The sequence below is a fragment of the Orbicella faveolata genome, unplaced genomic scaffold, assembly GCF_042242905.1.
Source record: "Orbicella faveolata isolate gen_17 unplaced genomic scaffold, um_ofav_v1 contig_24, whole genome shotgun sequence".
NCBI lineage: Eukaryota > Metazoa > Cnidaria > Anthozoa > Scleractinia > Merulinidae > Orbicella > Orbicella faveolata.
The window spans coordinates 35,148,074-35,170,328 of record NW_028301552.1 but is presented as its reverse complement, the minus strand read 5'-3'; the positions used below and the strand labels follow the sequence as shown (position 1 = coordinate 35,170,328).

Genomic DNA, 22,255 nt, shown 5'->3' with positions numbered 1-22,255 from the left:
AATTACGATAATTTTTCACTGTGTTGATATCAATGACATTATATTGATGTCATGTTTGACTCTTAAACTGTACTTAACGTAGTTGGCGTATGATCGGAACATATTTGGATCTTCCAAGGAAGTCTTCGGGAAACTTCGGCTATTTTCGGAAAATGTTTCGGAAAATGTTCGAAAACGTTCGTGTGGCCCTGTAAACCACCCTTTCGCTGCTACATGTAATATTAGATGGTAGAAAGAGCCTTAACGAACCTCGTCTATCAAGGCTACTGTAACTCAAGATACAAAAGGTGAACGCGTATATGATCTAACTGTATGTATAGCATAAATTACATAGCCGCTTACAGAACATAAGCGTACATATAAAGAATGTTTGCAAATTAGCAAATTATGAACTTAAATTAAGGTATGTCCGCCATTTTGGATAATTAAATCGAGCCGGTGTCAGAAACGCGTTTGTCCAGGTGGGTATGAGTGCTACCTCATTGGCTCACAGCCAAGCCTTTTGTTCTTTTGCTTTATAACTGCGACACCACCCGGATGGTTGGACGGCTCCACCGCAAAAAGCACATCTCTCTTAATCTCTCTTAAAACAATGCCCCCAGGATAATTATATAATCAACTATTCTTCCTCGACTGCCCCACTAAATATCCCCCCAAAACCCTCACAGCCTGTATTTCATTAATTCCCTACATATACCTACACAGCCTAAATCTCATTAATCTCGCACATCTTATATCTCATTAATACACCACATATAGCTACACAGCCTAAATTAAATCCCCCACATAATTACCTACACAGCCTACATCTTATTAATGCCCCACATATATCTACACAGCCTACATCTCATTAATCCCCCACATATACCTACATACCATACATCTTATTAATCCCCCACATATACCTACACAGCCTACATCTCATTAATATAATCCCCCACATATACCTACATAGCCAATATCTCATTGATCCCCCACATATACCTACGTACCAAACATCTTATTAATTCCCCACATATACCTACACAACCTATATCTCATTAATTCCCCAACATATACCTACGCACCATACATCTCATTAATCCCCCATATATACCTGCACAGCCTATATCTCATTAATCCCCCACATATAACTACGCAGCCTATATCTCATTAACCCCCCACATATACCTACACAGCCTATATCTCATTAATCCCCCACATATACCTACACAGCCCCGCCATACAGGGTGGCTTTGGGGATTCGCACGTCGTTCACTCAGGCAGCGCTGGGACATGCTGGGGGTGCCTGCCTGACCGAGGAGATTCTTGTTTGGTACACGATCTGATACCCAGAATCCTCCTGAGGTTGTGCAGATGAAAGGTGCTGACCCTATGTTCTTGGTCGGGAAAGAGAGTCTCTTATATAATTACTCAGGCTCAGTACACCTGCATCTTGGTGTTGATGGTCAGCATGGGGTTGACCCAGACTCTCATTGCCAGGCGGGCCATGGTCATTACTGCTTATCAGTTCCGCTTGCTGAGCTCGGCGTTGCTGGAGGTGGTGGAGCAAAAGTACAAGAAGTCCTCGACGACCTGGAGTGTGAAGTCACCAATGGAGATGCTTGAGGTGCTGCTCATTTCTTGGCCCATGATGTTGTTCTTGTTTAGCCTGATAGTGAAGCCAAACACGCTATACACGTGGGCGAAGAGGTCGATGAGTCGCTGAAGCTCCTCTTCGGAGTGAGCCGGCAGAGCTGACTTGTCTGCAAGGAGCATCTCGAGTATGACAACCTGTCGCACTTTGGTTTTGGCACAATGTTGGACTAGAGTGGAGAAAATGCCATCGCTTCTGTGCATGTATATATTTTGGAGATACGTTGCATTCATCGACCTCACCAAGGCCCCTGACCTGGTCAGCAGGAAAGGCCTTTTCATTCTTCTACAGAAGATTGAATGTCCCTCTAAGCTTCTGAGGATAATCACATCTATTTATGAAGACATGCAGGGCACCGTCCAGTACGATGGATCTTCCTCGGACCCTTTCCAATCAAGAGCGGAGTGAAGAGAGGCGGTTGTATGAGCAGAATTTCCAATTAGGCTTAGCAGTAAGTTATTTGAAAAGAATTTTCTCTTCTCTTCATGCGTGGTTATGAGTACTTGTAGTTTGTAGGTAACAGATCGTAAAACAAGACAGTTTTGGCATTGAGACACCATGCAACTACATCGATCCAGACATTTCAGTTCCAAGAGTGGACGCAATCAGTCCCACAGTTGATAAACAAAAAGTATCTTTATCTAGCTGGTGAAAAGCCTCCGAGAACTGTCTGTTTGTTTTTCTCTTCCTGCTTGCTCCGTTACGTTGTTCTATAACAGTGCGGTAGGTAATGCTGCGCAACCCTCTTAATTCTTTTACATCTTCGTTTTGATATGCTACGATTCTTGATCCATATTTTTGAGGGTCCCCTTGGGGAACTTCAGAAGGGTTCATTTTTTTTTTCTTAGCTCTAAAGTATTTATTATGTTATTCCCTTTAATTGCTATCATTGTCTTACGAGGAAAGATTATTTTTTTTCAATTTAAAGTATTTAATTACATAACTTGTACGAAATATACTGTACGTGTGACAGAAAATTGGTAAATTAGATTATCATCAAGATAACCGTTTGAAAGTGGTATTAGAGTCATTGAAATGGTTAGCTTATCACTGTGTGAGACATAAGAATTGTTATGTCAGTGTTGGTGTAAGCGGTAAAAATTTTCTTAATTTATTGCATTATTCTTGGAGAACTAACTATTTTCCGTTATCGAAAAAAATATTCTTGCAGTGTGAAACCTAACATTCAGTAATTTTAGGTCGAGCTTACCCAAAATTCGTATTTTGGGTAAGCATTTAAGTATTTTACTGGAAAATACACTACTCGTAAATTTCATACCAAACCACATCCGGGCCGTCGGGTGGCGTATTTTCCATATCCTCACTAGTGAAGATATTGATGACTTCACTGATATCAAGTTGACCCCTAAAACTACTTAGATTTGTTCATGTATGTTCGAAAAATCTTCGGGCTTTCCTCGAAAGTCCTTGGTAATCTTCGGTTGTCTTCGGGAATCTTCGGAAATCTTCGGAAATTTTCGGAAAATGTTCACACTAAAACGCTTTAATAAAATCCAACAATATATATATATTTCAGCGGTCGTGTTCACGGGGATCAGTGTACTGATCAAATTTTATTGCTAGTTCCATCTCACTGCACCAAGATATATCCTGTGGCTGTTTGATCTTGGTTTCCAAACGTGCTAGCATCGTTATGTAGCCCTCCCGTTCCAAATCCAATTCTGGAGTCAGAAGTTGCGCAGTCATTTTCGTTGTTTGTAATGATACCGATTCGAGCTTTACCCATCGAAGCGTTATCGCTGAGTATGTTGAAACCCTCTCTGTTACAATTGGGTAGCAAGAAGCCATATGAACCCATCAGCGATATCCATGAGTCGCGGCCCAGCGAGGTAAGGCGTATTTGGCCATCAGCGATCAGCGAGTACAGAGAACTAGCCTGCTTGTTCACGACAATGAATTTGATTTGCTGGCTGATCTTCATACCGAGACAGATCTTTGAGAAGGGTGTGTTCCAGTAGGTTGGTAACTTGGCCTCTTGAGTGTCAAACCCAGTCTCCCACGCTGGTGTGTTGTAGGAATTTGTGTTGCTCCAGTATGCTGAATTGTAATGAAAGGTGCTCTGAGAAAGATCACATGAAAAACACCACTAAAAATAATGTTTTATATTGCCTAGAAGAGCCGGAGGGGAACCCACGGGGGTATCGCAAAAGAGGGAAATACCAGCACACCTGGAGGCGTACAAGAATGGCAGAGTTGCTGGAAGTGCAATGCAGACAAGGACATACAAAGAATCAGTTTGATAAATGTTATACCTTGTTTCCATCCATTTTCATGACCGGCGTCCATCCCCCATCTCCACATCCAAAGTCTCCCATATGACAGTAAACTGTAGTCATTGTTGAACCAAGAAAAAGAGTAACCACCTGATCTTGGTTTGATCTGTAATTCCAGACAGAGACCGTGCAAACATTACTTCGAAAACTTGTAGGTTTCAGGAGTCGAACATTGAAAGATTTTAGCCCAGTCTAAGAGTTCCATCTGTGTGTCATGTTTAGTTTGCGTTACCGTTCAAATCTAGTGAAAGCTATTGTGGTCTTCTACGCTTGAGCTTCTCCGAATTCGTAATCATGATGCAATTTTGCAAACCTTCCATGTTTATAAAGATGTTTTTCGAAACAAAATGTAACGTGTCCAGAGCCCGATGCATAGTTCTCTCAACTCCTAAAACTGTAAACCTCAAAAAAGTTACCAACGAAAACATTTCTAACCCAAAAATCCTCCGAGAAAGATTTTGGTAACTTCCCGCCTCTATTTTACAGGATTACTCCTTTCTAGAGTGTAAAAAAATGTTCACGACTCTGTTGGCCAAAAACGTCAAAAGAATGGTCGAGGCTGGAAGGTCACCAAAAAAATGATGATTTTCTTTGACTTCAGAGTCCAGTTAACGCTATAGTTGAGCTCTCTTAAGACAAATTTTATAAGATCGACTTGTTATTATAATTGACGTACTTGGATATGTCATGCGCGTCCTGACATGACCTCAGCACTGAAAAAGATAAAATGTCAGCTTAGTTAAAATCGTATTTGGGGTGGCGGTGTTAATTAAGGGTTGTTACTGTATTGCACAGCAAATTAAGCGATGGTGTTGGTTTGTAAGTAAATTAAAGGTGCCTAACAGTTGAAGAAAGGAGACATATCTGCTGATATCACAAATGAACAACTCTTTGTCAAGTGAAGTCTTTGTTTTGCATGAATTATTGTCTATCGATAGTTACTACATTCGCAACCGTTGGGCAGAAATGAAACTATAAAAAAAAAAGAAGCTTTATTTAAAACTGAAAGACCGATCAGCGAAGTCCGGGAGGAAGACGCTGGTATTATAGAGCGAAGTCCGGGAGGAAGACGCTGGTATTATAAAGCCTTCTCACTCACGAGGCCAGCAGCCATGCAAATTTATTGAAACAAAAATAAGTTTCTACATAAGAAAAGAGTTTAACTCCCACAGGACAAGTTTGGGACACCAACCTGGCCGCCGTTTCATAGTTTTGGAACACCAATGTGGCTGCCGTGACGTCATGTGAAAACGCCTTATTTTTTAGCGCCAATGACAAGCCTGAGTGTAAGCGTTGAGTTATCGGATGACCCCAGGGATATTGCAAAATTTTATGCAGTTGTTTTGAGAAAGATTTGACAAAAAAGGTGTAAAAATAAAGCGAAGCAATGAGGCATTTTATATATTCCGAGAACTGCATTCCTTGATCATCCATTCACTGCGATGTCTTATATACATATTACATGTCGATGAAACACTGTGAACTACTAAATTCTATCCAAAAACGGTAAATTACCCTTACCCATAATTTCGTTCGGCACTGTGGCACAAGGACAACCTCTCTCAAAACAGCTGTAGTCAGTGTGGTATTCAATTGTGGGAAAATTAGTGACGAAAAAGTACGCGATGTACTGTCAGAGATGAGCAACAGAACATGGGTGGAGTACTTACTAGTTTGACAGTGCACTCCGCCATATCCATCTTGGCAGTTACAGAGATATTCATTAACTTGGTCAACACACGTTCCTCCGTTTAAACAGGGATTACTGAAACATTCGTTGATATCTGGGTGAATTAAATCAGGAATTAACGCGTGTATCAAGTTGCACGCACAGAACTTTTATGAGTTCTTTAATATAAGCAGTACATAACTGCAGTGAACGTTTTGAAGCTTTTTGATTGTTTCCAATATGAAAAGCGATAAAAGTACGTCAAATGTAAATTGAGGACAGACTGTGTGACTTACACGACCTTTCGAAGAAAACACAGTCGTGTTCAAAACCAAGAACTTTGAATTCCTTCTCCCGTGTGAGTTATGTACCTGAGCGTATCGTGCGATCATGAAGTTAACGGCTTTCCTAAAAATATATTTCTTTTTTCCTGTTTCCCAGATTCTCAGGAGCAGAATTAAGTTTGCAAAGTCGATTCAATGCTTTTTCAGAAGTTTAAATTGAACATGAACCTCATCTCACCTGTTTCGCAATATCTTCCATTGTAGCCGGGAGTGCAGTCACAATAATATTGATTTTCACCGTAATTGGGAACGCACTTTGCACCGTTTCGACACGGAAAACTTGAGCATGGTGTCTGTAGAAAAAACGCTCAGTAAATCGATTTGAAAAGCAGCAAAACAAATAAAAATTGTCAAGAAATAAATAAGAGTACCGAAAAGCGTGAATTTTTCAAATAAGGTTCATGAATTTTGGGCCTTTACTTCATTACGCTTACGCTGTGCTACATAGTCAACAATGTTGGCCTGGTCTCGTAAGTAATCATAAACTTGGAAGAAAGATTATTACAATTTAATAGCATCTTGTATGTAGAGCTAACGGATCTAGTGCAGTCCGTAATTAACGCCTCATTTCTGCAAAATCTACCAGGTGCAAATTTTTTGTTGCCGGTGGAAGACACATTTAGCAATTTGAACTAATTTGTTAAGGTAGGTTGTTTCAATGTTGTGGGCAACCTACCGGGTGGTCAAATAAATCGCCGCGAAACACAATTTCATTCAAACCCGTCATGTTTCAGTACTGTTTTTAGATTCCTTTTTATATTCAAAACTAAAACCAAAAAAAAAAAAAAAATTAAAAACGTAAAGTGAGTTTCATAATTGCAACGCAGGACTATTTCTTTCTTCAATTCTGTCAAAACCGAAGGGCTTTAAAATTTAGCAAAGTTAATTGGTTTAGTCAACTTGTATACATTTCTAGTGGAGGCTGCATGCATGCGCGTTGATTGTCAACGGTTACCAAGTGAAAAAAGCCAGTAGACGAATTAAAGAAAAAATATCTCCACCGTTTTATTCAGAGCCGGCTGAAAAGACAGGCTTGTTGAACTATTAAACGGAAAGGCCGTGCAGTTGGTGTCAGTTTAGTTGCAAGGTTTTTATATTCTTTAGTTACTGAAATAAAATTATTCAAAACAGTGCTTAAACTGTTATGTATGACCATCACCTAGATTAAAAGCGTGGAAGCATTCCTTTCTTATTTGTGGTAATGCTTACTTTTCTAATAATCGTTCACAAATGGCTTAGGATTTTCAAGTTTAGCTGTATAGGGGAAACCTTGAAGAAGGTCCTTATACCTTGATGCTGTAATGATGGTGTTCTTGCGAGCTGACAAGCTGGCCTGGGTTCGCAGAATACTTGTCTTCGTTTAACAATTCACATCGGTATTTTCCGTCTGAACCAAGAGACGAGGCCACATTAAACGAAGAACATGGCGGCGAGTTAACACAGCTCAGAGCACATTCTCTGTAATTGCTCACAACACTTGATGAACCAACTGATAATTGAAGACGATGAAACTTGTCCATTGCAAAATTGCCGTACGAAGCACGATTTCCCTGCACATAAACTCCTCGCTTTAAACCAGGGCTTCCGTCAAGTTGACTTTGTTCGGCCCTTGGAGGAATTACGAGAAATAAAGCAAAGAATGGAAGATAAAGCTGCATTTTACACCACATTTCAGATCATGGAAAATCTTCCCCCTCTGTAGTGCATAATGTATCGACGGGAGGCCGAAATAGCTTCTTTAGAAAATTGAATTGAAAGACCTTCAAAGAGTCTACATATAGATGTGGAAGCACCTGCACAGTTAAATAATTTCAGTATTTACCGCCATTTAATGCTACAAAACAATTTCTTTCTCGATTGGTTATAATGAGACCCTTTGTTTCCTCTCGTATTGCTTACCAAATGGAAACGCATACAAAATGAGTGAGTGTCCAATGAGCGTTTACGTGGGTCGAAGAAGATATAATACAAGGCATAAACCGGTCGAAGATAATCATATTTTCCAATAATCGAAATGTGATAACATTCAGAGGAAAAATCATTTGAGCCAATCGCAATGAAGTAATTTTTCCACTGATATATTAAGCTTACTGGTTAAACTTGTTTGTACTGTAATGCATGTTTGAACACGGCAATTTAACGACTTATTATACCTAACGTAGATTGCAAGAAAAGGTACGTTTTAATCTGATAACGTACATTCGTCAATCAATAATTTATCTCAATTTGTAGTATCCGAGCTATCATAAATTGAAAGCCCTTACTTGTATGCGGCGCCTGCTACCGCAGTACGGCTGGCGGTCAATATCGCACTTTATTATATGGCTCTGTCTCACAAGGACTGGGAACTACCAAATTCACGAATTTGATTGGTTGAAATCTTTATTGAAAGCGATCTAGATTTTCCCATCTAGACCGGCATCTAGACCGGTAATGCTTTGCAGTGAAAAAGTCGCAAACTAAAATACAAAATCATTGACCATTTTCATCTAACAATATTTATTTATGGAAGTGCTAAAAAGCCTGATAAGAAAAAAATAAATAAATAAAGAGGACGAGCAAACTTTGGCAGAATTAAATTCAGCTCATCGCCGTTCGCAAGCAAAATGTCAGTTAGTACAAACCAGCTTGATCTTGTTTGTGCCATATAATAAACATCTTATTAACCGAGCAGGAGGTCTGTATGGGAGAATCTTGACCTCGGTCGTGTGTACAGACCTGACTGCGTTCGGTCTGTACTCACGACCTCGGTCAAGATTCTCCCATACAGACCTCCTGCTCGGTTAATAAGAGCTAAATGTTATGGAAACGGTCATGGGCGGAAGAGACGGTTTTTTTCTTCGTTGCTCACAAATAAAAACAATGATAAGTTTGTTTAATTTAGCCTCTTACAATATTTGATGGAGCTACATTATGGTTTCCAGGAACGAAAAATGTATTCGGAGCAATTTTTTTCAGGATAACCACAAATTTATTAGCTTAAAGACAATCTGTGATGGTGCCGGGTATTTTCTTGGATTTTCAATGCAGTCTCCGGTGAGAAAAGTGATCTCACTTCAATGCCTTTTCTTTCATTTTAAAAGACATGTGGGGCTTTTCAGACTTTTCATGCGCGGCTTTCAGATTCGGTCAACGTTAATTAAAATTAATTCGGGAGGACTTTTAATTTACGTTAAGCTCGCGTCATACAGAAGTAAGAGACTGGTTTCGGCCATTAGTCAAAGACACAAATGACAACTCTACGTTGAGGTGAGTGAAATTCATTAGTACATTAATAGACTCATTTTAGCATATCGTGGACTCAAGAGAATTTTCCCTACAACGAAACTTTCGTTGCGTACCAGTTACTCACATACCGTAAACTTCCTAAAGTAACGACCCGCGGGTTACTTTCGGGATTTATTAGTGACCACAATAACTGAACGTTACTTTCGGGGAGTCGCTACTTTCCGGGGGTCGGAGGGGTCCAACAGTTTCAGAAGTTTACAGTAATCTACTAACTACAGTGAAAGCTGTATTGCCGGACAACCTTAATCCAAGAACAGCCAATTTGTGTACTATACATGACGTATACATCGGTACCTTGGAAATTACCGCTGATCTCCACTTATCAAAGAGAAAGTGGAAGTGAAATAGTTTGTTATGAGTTACATTGCCCTAAATGAATCATAATGGCAGTTACCTGTCACTGGTAGCTTCTCCATTCGTATCCTTATGGAATACACTATACTTTGTGTTTGTAACTTTGCTCTGGTCAAAATTGTTCGGCACTAAAAAGAAGAAGGTAAACAGATCACATCGATATCAAGTCACACGAAGTTCATACATGGCCTCTCGGTCTCCTCGAGACAGGGGACCTTGCAAATCTCAAAACTCCGTGGATGAAAGCGACGAGGGGTTACCAGGAGAAATAGTTAGTCTTCGAGCACATCATAAGCAAGCTTATGGATACATTGCGAAGGCTTTGCAGATAGATGAGGAAGGAGGTAAAAATGTTGAAAGTTTAAGGCGCTTATTATGAAGTTTGAACTTTTATGTAAGCTTACATGTAAGGGTCCGATTAAGTTAAATCAACTCTACCTCTTCACTTTTATAAGCTCGGAAACACTGGTGTTTTGCAATGAATTAAACTGGATTTCATCTGCAATAATCTCTGAACATGATTGTCTGTATGTACATGACGTATGTGAAATGTTTTGCTTAAACTGCAGAATGCAAAATTAGGATCACTTATTTGCATCTCACGATCATTGATGCGTGAATTGGTCTGTAACAAGTTATGTTGCTATTATAATGATTATTATAAATGGTTATAATTATTTTTACTTGTCATTTTTAATTGGGTAGAAATTCACATTACATTGCTATGCATGAGCAAATAATGTCATCTGTTCTGATGACTTACTCTTGAAAGAGACAACTTAATCTTGAATAGTGAGAGTGCTAAAAAAAATCATTTGCTCTCTAATGACAAAATGATACTACCTCAAAATCTGATTAATGATTTTGACTGGTTAACTTGGAAACTATTTGTTTAATTGTGATGTGTTAAATGTGACCACTTTTAGCACAGACTGTCGTGGCAATCAAGTCTGGATGCACTCAGACTAGATTCAACTGTACATGCATGTGAAATTTTGAGAGAAGACATTTACATTTATATTTGAGTATTTAAACAACTGTCACACATTGTACGGTGTAAATAAGCTGTTTAATTTTTTTGTCTGGCTTTATGTGCTTACTTATTTATAGCATGTGTATGAAGAGATGTATTTATAGATGTTATTAAGGCATATGTGTAAGGTTATATTGGCCTGAACTTGTTTTGTACTGTACTATTTAAAGGAGGCCTGGCAACAAAGAAACGAGCTGTGGATTTTTACAAAAAAGGAATAAATGAGTTGGAGACTGGTCTTCAAATAAGTTGTGATGAAGAAGGTACTTGTGTATTATTTAATGCAGCTAAAAAGAATTTCGCTGAAGATAGAGTTGAGTCAATAAATATGCAGTGGAAGTTCACACTGTTGCATAAGGTAACTAGGGTTTCTGACATGACTTACTCATTTCTTACCTACACTAAACAGAGCCATGGTGGCCTTATGGTTAGCGTCCAGGACTTCACATTGAGTGATCCAGGTTCTGTTCCTGGCTGGGGTTATTCTTTTGTGTTCTTGGGCAAGACATTTTCTCTTGCTGTGCCTCTCTCCACCCACATGTATAAATAGGTATGGGCCAGTAATAATGCTGGGAGGGGGGGGGGGGTAACCCTGCAGTGGACTAGCATCCCATTTGAGTGGACAGGAATACGTGTAGAAATACTCCTAGTTGTTTTTAAGTGCTACAGGAACAAGGATAAGCAGGGACTGTATGGGCCCCTGGCCCAAATGTAGACTTAATCCACTAAACAAATGTATCTCACTCAGTAAATTATAATTCTTGTAGTACCTCATGAGAGTTTCAAATATTGCTTATGGTTTGATGCTACAGTCAAGCACAAGAACATACAGTATCATAGTTTGTAACTGCAGTAGTACAATGTATCTAAAATTTCACATGTCATTTTTTACAGGTGAGGAATGGCAGAAAGCACGAAAACTTCAAGATAAAATGAAATCAAACCTGAAGAATACAAGAGAAAGATTAGATGAATTAGGTATGTGCAGCTCAATCCATTTTCTGTAGAATAATGAACGGGCCAAGCAAGGAGGCTGGAAGGCCAGGGTTCAGAGAGGGGGCCTGCAGCACTGGGGGCATTCTCGTCCCCAGTGCTACTCGTCTTAAAATGTTGTTGACGAGTAGCTCTGGACGCACCCAAAAATTCGAAGTTTTTCATTGGCTGACAAAAAATGAATGCGCAGCAGAAATGAAAATTATAAAGCTTTACGCATTCCATTTTACTTCCGGCCCGGATGGCGGCACCTTCGCTCAGTTGACACAGGCGCGCTTTACGAAAAAACAAATGGTGACCTTTCCCGATCGATCCGAAGGAATCGTTAAAGTTTCCACGTAACCAAAGGAGTACGTCACCTGCAACGATGTCATTCATGATCGTAATCATCGCCCTTTGTTGTAGCAGCGGAGAAGGTGGGAAGAAACGTTTAGAACTCGGAGAATCAACCAGCTAATACAACAATTACTCTGTCGCTGACCATACCCCAAGAAATCATAAAATTAAGTTCGAATCGGCAGTGGGTTTTAAGAAACGTTTGTCTTCCTTTATGAAAAGCTCAAAAGGAAACTTAGAGCCGGAGTGAAAAGACGAAGAAATATCACTCTTGCTAAGCAAATGTGGCACTGGAAATGCGAAGGTGAGTGTGTTTTTCTCTCTCTGAAAGATCAAGGAGATCAGATTCTAGCAGTCCAAAATGTATTGATATTAAATTGCCAAAATGAGTCAAAGGTCCGTGTTATAATACTCTGCTACGTACCTGGATGCTGTAGCAAATGGTCTGAACATGAAGTTTGGTTTGTTTCTTCCACATATTGTTATGTATGTATCTTGTACTATCTGTTAAGAAGCTTCTGCTGTTATAGATATATATAATATCTTTTTTTTAGCTCCCCTCTCTTTATTATTGAGACCTCCCCTATAGTCTCCCCCCAAAAAACACGAACAAACCTTTTGTGGTCAGGCAAGAGTTTAGTTTGCTTTAGAGCCTTCACCCAAATTTATTTATTATTTTTTTTAGAATTTACTTGTGAAAATGATGTGTAAAGGTAAATAACCATAGATGACCAAAGCTGAAATTTGAGGCCCTTTCCTCTCTCCCCACTTTAGTTAGGAAGCAACTGCAACTAGCAAAACTTTATTCCATCACAATAACATTAATCAGTAAATAACAATAATTTATCATCCATGCAAATAACTGTGAACAAATATGAGACAATTATTTATACATGTATAACTGCATGCTGATAACGAATCATCAGGACTAGTGGGTTTCCAAATGTAATGTGGCAATTATCTTTACTAAAAACAAATCAAACATTAAAGGTGTACAGAGTTACATTAATATCCCCATAAGAAAAATATCATAATCTTTTTGTTAGCCTTTGAAAGATAATTTATTTCCTGCCATTATTTACTATTCTTTGTTAATTTTCAGACCATAATAGTGCTACATAAATTCCTTGAAGGATGACCATTTATGGATAATTGAAATAGGAATGTTGCTCTTGCAGTTCAATAAATAATACTGAAAAAAAAAGGAGATGGAGAAAGAACCATTGTTGATAGTAAAGCTATGTGGCTGATGTTCTGATCAACTACAAGACGTAGAAAGTATACATTGAGATTTGTTGTTGCACATGGTTGTATAACAGGCTGAAGAGCCTTATTACCACGAAGTAACATGAATTGTAAAAGAGCAATGTCATTGCATTGTTTCCCATTCATTTTGTTCATGCAGTTTCCTAAAAAAAATCTTCCTTAATGTACATTGAGGCACACCAATACGAATCACTCTCTTCACATCAGGAACCTCTACATGTATACCAATGCCAGATACTATTGTTATAGTTACATCATTTTAGCTGTATTATATTTTTGGTAACACCATGTACTCATATGGGAATACTGAAATAAACTGGTGTTGTTGTTGTTGTTGAAAGCACCCAAAAGATTAAGCTTTGTATAAGCTGGTTGAAAGGTATAAAATGAACAAAAACAATTACATCGACAAAAGCAGTGGGGGATGGGGGACAAAATGGTGGAATAGCCCTATATCTAGTTTTGTCATGTCTACAGGCTTTTCTCAAGCCTGAATGTACAAAAACCATCATTAGATGTTCCAGATAAGCTAATTAAAATTGCTGCAGAGCCATTATGGAAGCCCCCAGCACACATATATAACCACTCAATAACAACTGGCATAGGACTTTTATTTTTTTTCTTGGCGTTTTTCTTAACACGGTTGTAACCACTTCAAAAGGCCAATTCTTACCCTATACCCTGGTTACCACATACATATTTTTTTATTCTTTCCATAGCCATATACAAAATAGATTTCTCCTCTCATATTTATTTAATTATAATACTGATGTAAATTAATTCTGTAAATAATGCACAATAAAAGTTGATCGATTGATTTAATTTGACAGTTTAATGATCTGTTGATTGTGTAAGACCCTTTTTTGTAAAAAAATAGAACAGAATGGGGTTACTTGAAAAAATGAGGACATGAAAGATCATATGAAAGTGAGCACCTTTATTACATTCCTTGCAAGGAAACATGAGCAAAACTCCAATACAACAAAACTTTCCTGAGTTCAACAGATTTTTATTCTGCTGCAGCTTACAAACCTATGTAAATAACCAGGAAGTAAATAGTTCTTACCATTAAAAAATTTTTCCTTCATCTATCAGCACGGCTTATATTTAAATCCTCTGGTCAGTGATGCAATTTCCACGGCTGATTTCCACAAACGCTTCCGTGAGTCCATAAACAAATTTTACCGTGTCATCGATAGACGTAATACATGCCGTATCCTGATTACTTTGCTTGAAAACTTTCACAACTGCACCTCGCTCTTTAAACTTCTCCTTTTTATCGAATATGAAGAGAAGAAACAACAAGAACACAGCTATCGATTACTGAATTTTTCTGGACGGTCCACCACAAAATGCACCGCGAAACCCATTGGTAAAATATTACACAAGCTGGCAATCGTGTTTGAAGCGGCGACGGCATTTAAGGCCGCTTTCTACTCTCTTTTTAACTCTAAATCGCCTAACTTCAGCGAAGTGAAAACACATGTCAGCGTTCTGATCTGTTTACATCTGAAGAATACTCTCTATTCCTCGCTCCCCTCCCTCAGGATTAGTTTCTGAGCATGAGCAGATATGCAGGCCAAAATTACGCATGCGTTACCGGATGTCCGTGATTTACGGACATCCAGTAATGGCTGCTACCAGAGCCCTCCGTTTCTCCGACCACGTGACCAAAAGAAACGGAGGCTCTGGGGATGAGAATGCACTGGGGGTGGCAGTGGAGGTGGGATAGAGAGAGGAGCAATGCTCCATGTTACCCCATGCCTGATGTCCCACATACAAACTTGTGTCCAGAATGCAAGAACTGACAACTTGAAAACAGACGTTACCTAATGTGTTGTTCATTTTGTACAATTTCATGTCATGAGCCTTGACCTTTTTTCCTTCTCCTTTCAGTGGCCCTGTTGTTATCAGCATCTACCATTGATGATCAAGAAGCTGCTAAGCTTATGGAAGAAATGGCAGAAGAAGTCAAAGCTGAAGGAACAGCACGTCCAAAGAATAATGTTAGTAAACCATCTTCAACAAAAGATAATGCTGCAGTGCTTCGGAAAACAGCAAATCCCAAAGATGGTGCATCTAAACCGGCTTCTAAAGGTGTAAGTTGCACAGTCAAAAAGACAAATCCTTTGTCTAGTGTGCCAAGTGTTAGACCTACTGTATCAGGATGCAGTCCATTGACAAGCAGGAGAAACCCCACACAGGTGAGTGTTGGTTTTTGGTTGTGTGTGAGGTTCTGAATGCTTCAGTGCAGTCTACCCTAGTCAATCTCTGCTTACATCAAGTTTTTGGAAGAATCCATGCTGGCAAAGTGTTGGCTGTATATTGAGCTGCATTGTATGAATGTATATGTACACTAGAGTACAGCTGCATTTGTTCATTGGTATGTTTTAGAAGCAATCAGCAGTCAGCTTCTGTAAATATTGTTATTATTATTATTATTATTATTATTATTATTATTATTATTATTATTGTTGTAATTATTATTATTATTATTATTGTTATAATTGAAACGCACTGCTAATATAATTTATTCTTTTAGGCCAAACCTCCAGGAAGGTCTGGTGTCACAGCTGGTGCAGAGGATGGCAGATTGAAGCAAATAAATGACTACAAGAAAAAAATTTCACACATCAAAAACATTGATTCCAAGTTAGCCAATCACATCTTGGATGAAATAATAGAAAGGTACATGTATTTAGCAATGTGTGTAGATACAAGCATTGTTATGCAAATAATGTGATGGGTCACCAAAGTTCTTGATTCACCTTGGCCTAGTGTTTTGGTTTGGACCTCTAGTGGGACACAGTTCAGAAACTACATGTAGATTGTACCTTGTACATGTACATTGTAGCTTGTAATGTGAGGACGTTAGCGTTTCTGGATTAATTAAAGAGACTAGAGGTCATAAAAAAATATGGATTGTGTTTTTGAAATTTGTTTTGCATGTGAACCACTACTCTTAGTTCTTTATAAGTACCAGTTGGTTTAGTGCTAGTGCTGAATTATTTGATCAATTCAATACATTGTTCCATGGCATTCTCGAGCAACTGAGAATGCCCACTTAAAATGGTCACAGGTGTACTCTGTGGTGATGACTCTGAGAGATTGATTGGCTGAATTTCAGTAGCAAGAGCTGCCTGTTATGGACTTTTTTGGTCATTTGTCAGTAACTAGTTTTAGTACTGATTTTGGGTCACCTTCATGAAGTGTACTGTAATATGTATCATATCGTTAGTTGGCATATCTTTACACTTCTAATGGATTAACAGTGAAAATGAAATTACTGCATCAAAAGTAAATAAAATTATATTTTATTGGATGTTTGTCATAGACCATCTTTTAGACAGACTTTACATTTTATATTTTTTTTATTTCAGTGGGTCCCCTGTGCACTTTGATGACATAGGTAAATTCCTCCATGATGTTGATTTCCAGCTTATATAATTAGACCAGTCATCTCTAAGCACTCTCTCTCTGTCTCTCTGCCTGTCTGTTTTTCTGTCTGTCTGTCTGTTTACAGGTCTGTCTGTCTGTGAAAATATACACTCAGAAACACTACACAGGAAAATGCCTTATTATTACTAACATTTTTTAAATTAATTTTACAGCTGGTGCAGAGAATGCTAAGAAACTACTTCAAGAGATTGTAATCCTTCCATATCTTAGACCTGAGGTACTCTAGCCTTCATTTCATATGTTATAGAATGGTTTTATACAAAGCTATAATTGACATCACCTAATAATTTATTTTCTCATGTTTTTTCTTTTCCTAAATTAAAATGATGTTGCATACATGACTGAGTGTATATATCTTTTTATATTTCTGAACAGCTTTTTACTGGTTTAAGAGCTCCAGCTCGTGGTCTTCTGTTGTTTGGTCCCCCAGGAAATGGAAAAACAATGTTGGTTAGCTGACTGTTATTTTTTCTCATAAACAGTTTTAATTCTTTTGACCATTTACATGCAATTTAAGTGGTTTGAAGCAAACTTTGTACTTTGTCCAGTGATCGTGTAGCCAAACTTGATCTTTGTACATACTTTATTTAGGATGAAAAAAAAAAGAAAAAAAAAAACATTTACAAGAAGTGGATATTATATTTACCAGTGAATAACACATAAGTCAGAATGATTATATTACAGTAGGCATCTTGAAAGAGAGGCATCTATCGTACAATTTTTCTCTTACAAATACACAAACTCTATTTCTGTCACTGAAACATCATTCTGTTAGCTCATGCTAACATAATATTAATTGTAAGTTGTTAATCTGGGTGCTAAATGAACTCAAGATTGATTCTTGAATTTCTTTTCATTTTTTAGGCAAAAGCTGTTGCAAGTGAATCAAAAGCGACGTTTTTCAATATAAGTGCTTCCTCACTCACTTCTAAATGGGTAAGAGTACAGTAATATTACGTGCGGGCTTGTTATGTGTAGTGTAGATCAGTTAATATAAGACTGCTCGATCCAGAGACGAGAGCACTAACCATGAGGCCACCTCACCTCCCAAGTAATAAGTCCAATGTAAATGAAGGAATCTTCTGAGCTACAAGCCGTTTGATTTTCGGAGAATTTTATCTGGAATATGCTTACATGTATTTTGGCATACAAGTACTTGTACTTTCAAGTGAAAATACCGAAGGAGTTTGATTTGATCTTAGACTTTATGTCTGTGCTGAAGAACTTACAGGACACGTAAAAGCGTGACAAGGACAATAGTCACGCCACTTCACGTTGTCTTATGTGGTCCTGTGTGCCATTTGTCTTTGTTCTTGTCAAGTATGTTGTGCATTATGAGAGCACAAACGCACGGCTAAATGAAATTTGTTTTCTCTGACAGGTTGGTGAGGGTGAAAAACTTGTTCGAGCTCTATTCGCTGTCGCTAGAGAGCTTCAACCAAGTATAATTTTTATTGGTAAGCAAAGCAAATCCCCCTTGTGGGGGATACTTCCTTATATGGGCTATATAAGTATCTGCAATCCCAAAGGGTATGGTTTTCTAGCCGTTTTGGTTAGAAGTACATGTAGGGTATCGATTTTGGTCAGTTTGGTCTTAAATAGGGTATCAAAGTTTTGGTCAGGTCATAAATAGGGTAGGGAAAATCGCAGATTTTGGTCTTAAGTTTGGGTAAGGGTTTTGGGAAGTTTGCCTCACACCCCCATCCGATTTTTCACGAATTCCCCCCCCCCCCCCCCCCCACCACCACGCCGGAGGCAAACACTTGATGTTTAGCTAATCGTTTTTCACGTGGGTGTTTTGTAATGTGTGTTGGACTTGCTCTTTTCAGATGAAGTGGATTCTTTACTCTGTGAGAGAAAAGAGGGCGAACAAGAGCACAGTCGAAGAATGAAAACAGAATTTCTAGTGTCTTTTGACGGAGTGAGTACTCTTATTGCTGGTAATAAAGCCTATGGAGAAATAAAGTCCTGCTCAGTTAAAGCGAAAAGCAAACTAAGCATTACCTCGAATGGCTTCTGAGTAGAATTTCTGATCAGAATGTTGACAAGGGTTTTTTTTTTTGGACTTTTTTCAGGTTATTGCTGACCCCAATGAGAGAATATTAGTGATGGGAGCCACTAACAGGCCACAAGAACTTGATGATGCAGCTCTTAGGTAGGTCTGTGGGACAGCCTGTTGGTAGATCTGTGGTTCTATGCCCTTGTTTGCTTGTAACACAAACTTGCGGCATTTTGTTTGGTTTCGCGTACAGTTCCTCGGTACCTGTCTGTTAACTCCTGTATAAAGACACGCATTGTGAGAGAGTAAAGTGTCTTGCCCAACAACTCAACAATGATCTTAACCAGGGCTTGTTGAAATTTGGAGGATAGCTTGATCCAGAGTCCAGCATCTCTCATAGATGCTAGGCGTTCAGCTGAAAAATCTGTGATAAATCAACCACTGCAGTCTTGATGTACTTTCACTTACCTGTCTAGTTTTTTTCTTGATTTGCAGGCGGATGGTAAAAAGAGTATATGTACCGCTACCGGACAAAGAGGTTAGAACTTGCTGTTCTTGATTTATATGTAGGAAGCTGTGTATATTAAAAGCCATTTATGAAGTCTTCACAATAAAAGTAGCAAAAACCAAGATACATTTTTATACTGTCTATGGTATAGACGCTTTATGAATGCGAAATTACATAGGCCATTCCGAAATTCCGCAGGTAACTGGAGCGAGTTTCAAAATTGTTGTTATGAATATTTGTCGAGTGGGATCTGTTATCACTTTGATGCCAAAATGACGCGCAAGATAAGTTTCCAGTTTTGATTTCTTGCTTTTTCTTTGCCTTCAGACAAGGAAAGTCCTTTTGTACAAGCTTCTAGTAAAAAATCACAATCCACTATCTGAGAGTGAAATGGAGACGTTAGCCAGGTATGTTGATTTAGAGGACGAGTAGTCCATCTTTCGCTTAGTCCTTCGAGCGTGACCGTAAATAAGCCGCGAGAAAAAAAAATGGCCGCGCGAAATTTCGCGCGGCAATTGTTTTTTTCGTGGTTTGCTCTCGCGTCGCGCACGATGGATAAAGCGAAAGAGGGACTACTCGTAGTCTAATTTTAATAAAGCACACCCACCAAGAAGTCCGAATCATAGCGGTTAGTTGTTTTTAAGAAAATGCAACTCGCAAGTGATGTGAAGAGGACGGAGTGTAAGAGAGTTGTTTCCCCCAAATAGGCCTTATTAAGGGGGAGGGGGCGGTACGTTGGGACTCAAACCTATATGGGGGGTTAACTCTTTTACCTTTCGTTTCTCTTCATGGTGATTATTACTGCCTGCAAGAGGTACGGAAAGGTTCCATTGTACATACTGCATAATGTACAGTATATGCATGTATGAACGATGTTTTAATGCATTTTTATGTTTTTTACTTATAACAGGCAAACTGAGGGTTACTCTGGTAGTGACCTGACAGCCCTCGCTCGTGATGCAGCGTTGGGACCTATTAGGGGTAGGTCATGAGTTTTGTTATTATGAGTTCATGACTGAAAATTAAAAGTCTAACTAATCAGCGTGTTCTTCTCTGTTTTCAGAACTTCGACCCGACCAAATCCAGTCCGTGGACGCAGCTAAGGTGAAGTATTCGATATTTAAGACCTTTGTTTGGTACTTGAATGCTAACGTTTAAACTGGGGCGCCTTCTATTCGACCAAAAATTCCGGATTAATGTTTGAAACGGGGGCAAATGGTGCGGACAGTGGTTGGGAAAGTTAACTGAATTTCCGAGGCGAACCATTCAACGGAATATTCTGGAAATTTCGGGAGCAAACTCAAATGGTACAGAAACTCTCGGTGAGAAATTTTCGAAAATGTGGTTGTACCTCCTGAGGTTGTGCTCTTTTCCGAAAAATGTTGTTCCATTCGGCACTGTAAAATTTTGGAAAATCAAACGGGCATTTTTGGTCGAATGGAAAGCGTCCTTGAGCTTAGAGGAATTCTGAATACTCAGCCAAATTGACATCTTACTTAGTGGTTTTGCATTCGTGTAGCTAATACATATATGTTCAAGAAATTCTTGCTCTTTTCAACCAATTAGGAAACAAACCAAAACCAGTTGTGTCTTAGCTTGGCCTGTTTCATCGATACGGGCTAATTAGAGGAGTAGAGATGGCGCAGTGGTGAGAGCGCTCGCCACCAGTGTGGCCTGGGTTCGATTCCTCCCCGGTGCCCTATCTGTTGTTGATTCTCGCCTTGCTCCAAGTGTTTTTCTCCGGGTTCTCTAGTTTTCCTCCCTCCACAAAAACCAACATCATTCTCCAAATTCCAGTTCGGCCAGGATAGAAGACCCGCATAAAAACCAGCTAAGGTTGATTGTAGTTTTGATATTAAAAAGAGAATGTTATGTTGAGAAGTCTTGCGAGAAGAAACTTTTTGAACAATTTTCTTTTCATTTCAGGTTCGTGATATTCAATATAGCGACTTCAGAAACTCATTGAGAGTAATTCGACCCAGTCTTTCGCCCCATTCATTGAAATTCTTCGAGGAGTGGAACAGTTCTTATGGTAGCAGTGCTTAGGGACTGACAGAAGTGGACTTCTGAGCACCGGCTTAAATGGAACAAAGAATGAGTGATTAACACCCTGTTTACACCAACAGAACACGTTTAGTTAAACCCTGAAGATTAACGAACTTTAAAGCTACTTGAAAATTTCGATAATAAGCCAGCTTTTATCTACAGAACGTCTTTAAACCAAGGTTAACTAAACTGCTTTTAATGTGAATGGGGCTTAATATTAAAGGAACTCTGCCACGGCATTTTGGCCACGTACGAGTACAAAATTACCTTAAAATTGAAAGAAACCTGAAAATAATCGTTTACCGAGAAAGAAAAACACCAAAGAGATAATAATAAACCATAAAGAAACAAGGATGGTTAAGGATGGAGAAGATTAACACGGATTACAAACGGTGAACTTGAAAAATTCAACATGTGCGAACCGTGACGTAGCTCCTTTAAAGAAAAGCTAACCAATAAAGAAGACCGCTGGATAGGACTGATCGTATCTGTGTTGGTGAATCCTCGTTAATTTATTATCGCCTGTAGAAAAGCGTTTGACGCAAATACAAAGAATGGTTGGATCGGCTCAATAAAAAATAAAACAAGGAGTGAGATGTTGGTTCTTTATAATTTACTCAACAATTCTCTTCTCGTGTTGAAAAATGTTTCACTCGTTCGCTGCGCTCGCTCGTAAAATATTCTTCAACACTCGAAGAGAAATTTCGTTTCTCTCTCTCTCTCTATATTTTTGTTTGGTATGCTTCTTCGGTGGTCCATGTTCTAATATTTTTCCGTCTCGTACATGATTTAAACTCTTACAATTAAAGCACAATCAGCAGCCAGATTGACAAAATCAATTCTTGTTCGTAGAGATATTCTCAAAGTCTTTCTAAAAGTCTTTCACCCAGCCCTTAGTACTTGAGCCAAGTCGGTCACTGGTTTAAAGAGAGTAAAGTTTTGCGTGACGAAAACTTATCTTTTGTACTCCAGCTGAGGAGGGTAGATGGAATATCGAACAAGGAAGTCGGTTCGGGTAGAAATTTTTTCA

The 22,255-nt window shown here is 38.8% G+C and overlaps 1 protein-coding gene and 1 long non-coding RNA gene across 2 annotated transcripts; both read left to right on the top strand.

Annotated features, from left to right (window-relative positions):
• Nucleotides 1-9,518: 9,518 nt before the first annotated feature.
• Nucleotides 9,519-21,819, top strand: LOC110056658 (spastin-like). The gene is made up of 17 exons (XM_089291046.1): nt 9,519-9,929; nt 10,789-10,881; nt 11,513-11,596; nt 15,110-15,417; nt 15,756-15,901; nt 16,594-16,622; nt 16,825-16,889; nt 17,048-17,122; nt 17,537-17,608; nt 18,054-18,129; nt 18,502-18,593; nt 18,748-18,827; nt 19,167-19,209; nt 19,507-19,586; nt 20,090-20,160; nt 20,243-20,283; nt 21,106-21,819. The coding sequence occupies exons 1-17, from the start codon at nt 9,605-9,607 to the stop codon at nt 21,223-21,225; spliced, it is 1,800 nt and encodes a 599-aa protein (XP_089147172.1). The 5' UTR covers nt 9,519-9,604; the 3' UTR covers nt 21,226-21,819.
• On the top strand, nt 11,610-14,035 carry LOC149111406 (uncharacterized). Its single transcript, XR_016207721.1, has 2 exons — nt 11,610-12,251; nt 13,050-14,035. It is a non-coding gene; the product is annotated as an uncharacterized LOC149111406 (long non-coding RNA).
• Nucleotides 21,820-22,255: the final 436 nt, after the last annotated feature.

Bases quoted from the DNA above. Each gene is read 5' to 3' on its own strand.
- LOC110056658 (XM_089291046.1), top strand. From the start codon at position 9,605: ATGAATCATAATGGCAGTTACCTGTCACTGGTAGCTTCTCCATTCGTA. The intron at 17,609-18,053 runs GTAAGAGTACAG...TTTCTCTGACAG, and splicing joins CCTCACTCACTTCTAAATGG to GTTGGTGAGGGTGAAAAACT. The intron at 20,161-20,242 runs GTAGGTCATGAG...CTCTGTTTTCAG, and splicing joins AGCGTTGGGACCTATTAGGG to AACTTCGACCCGACCAAATC.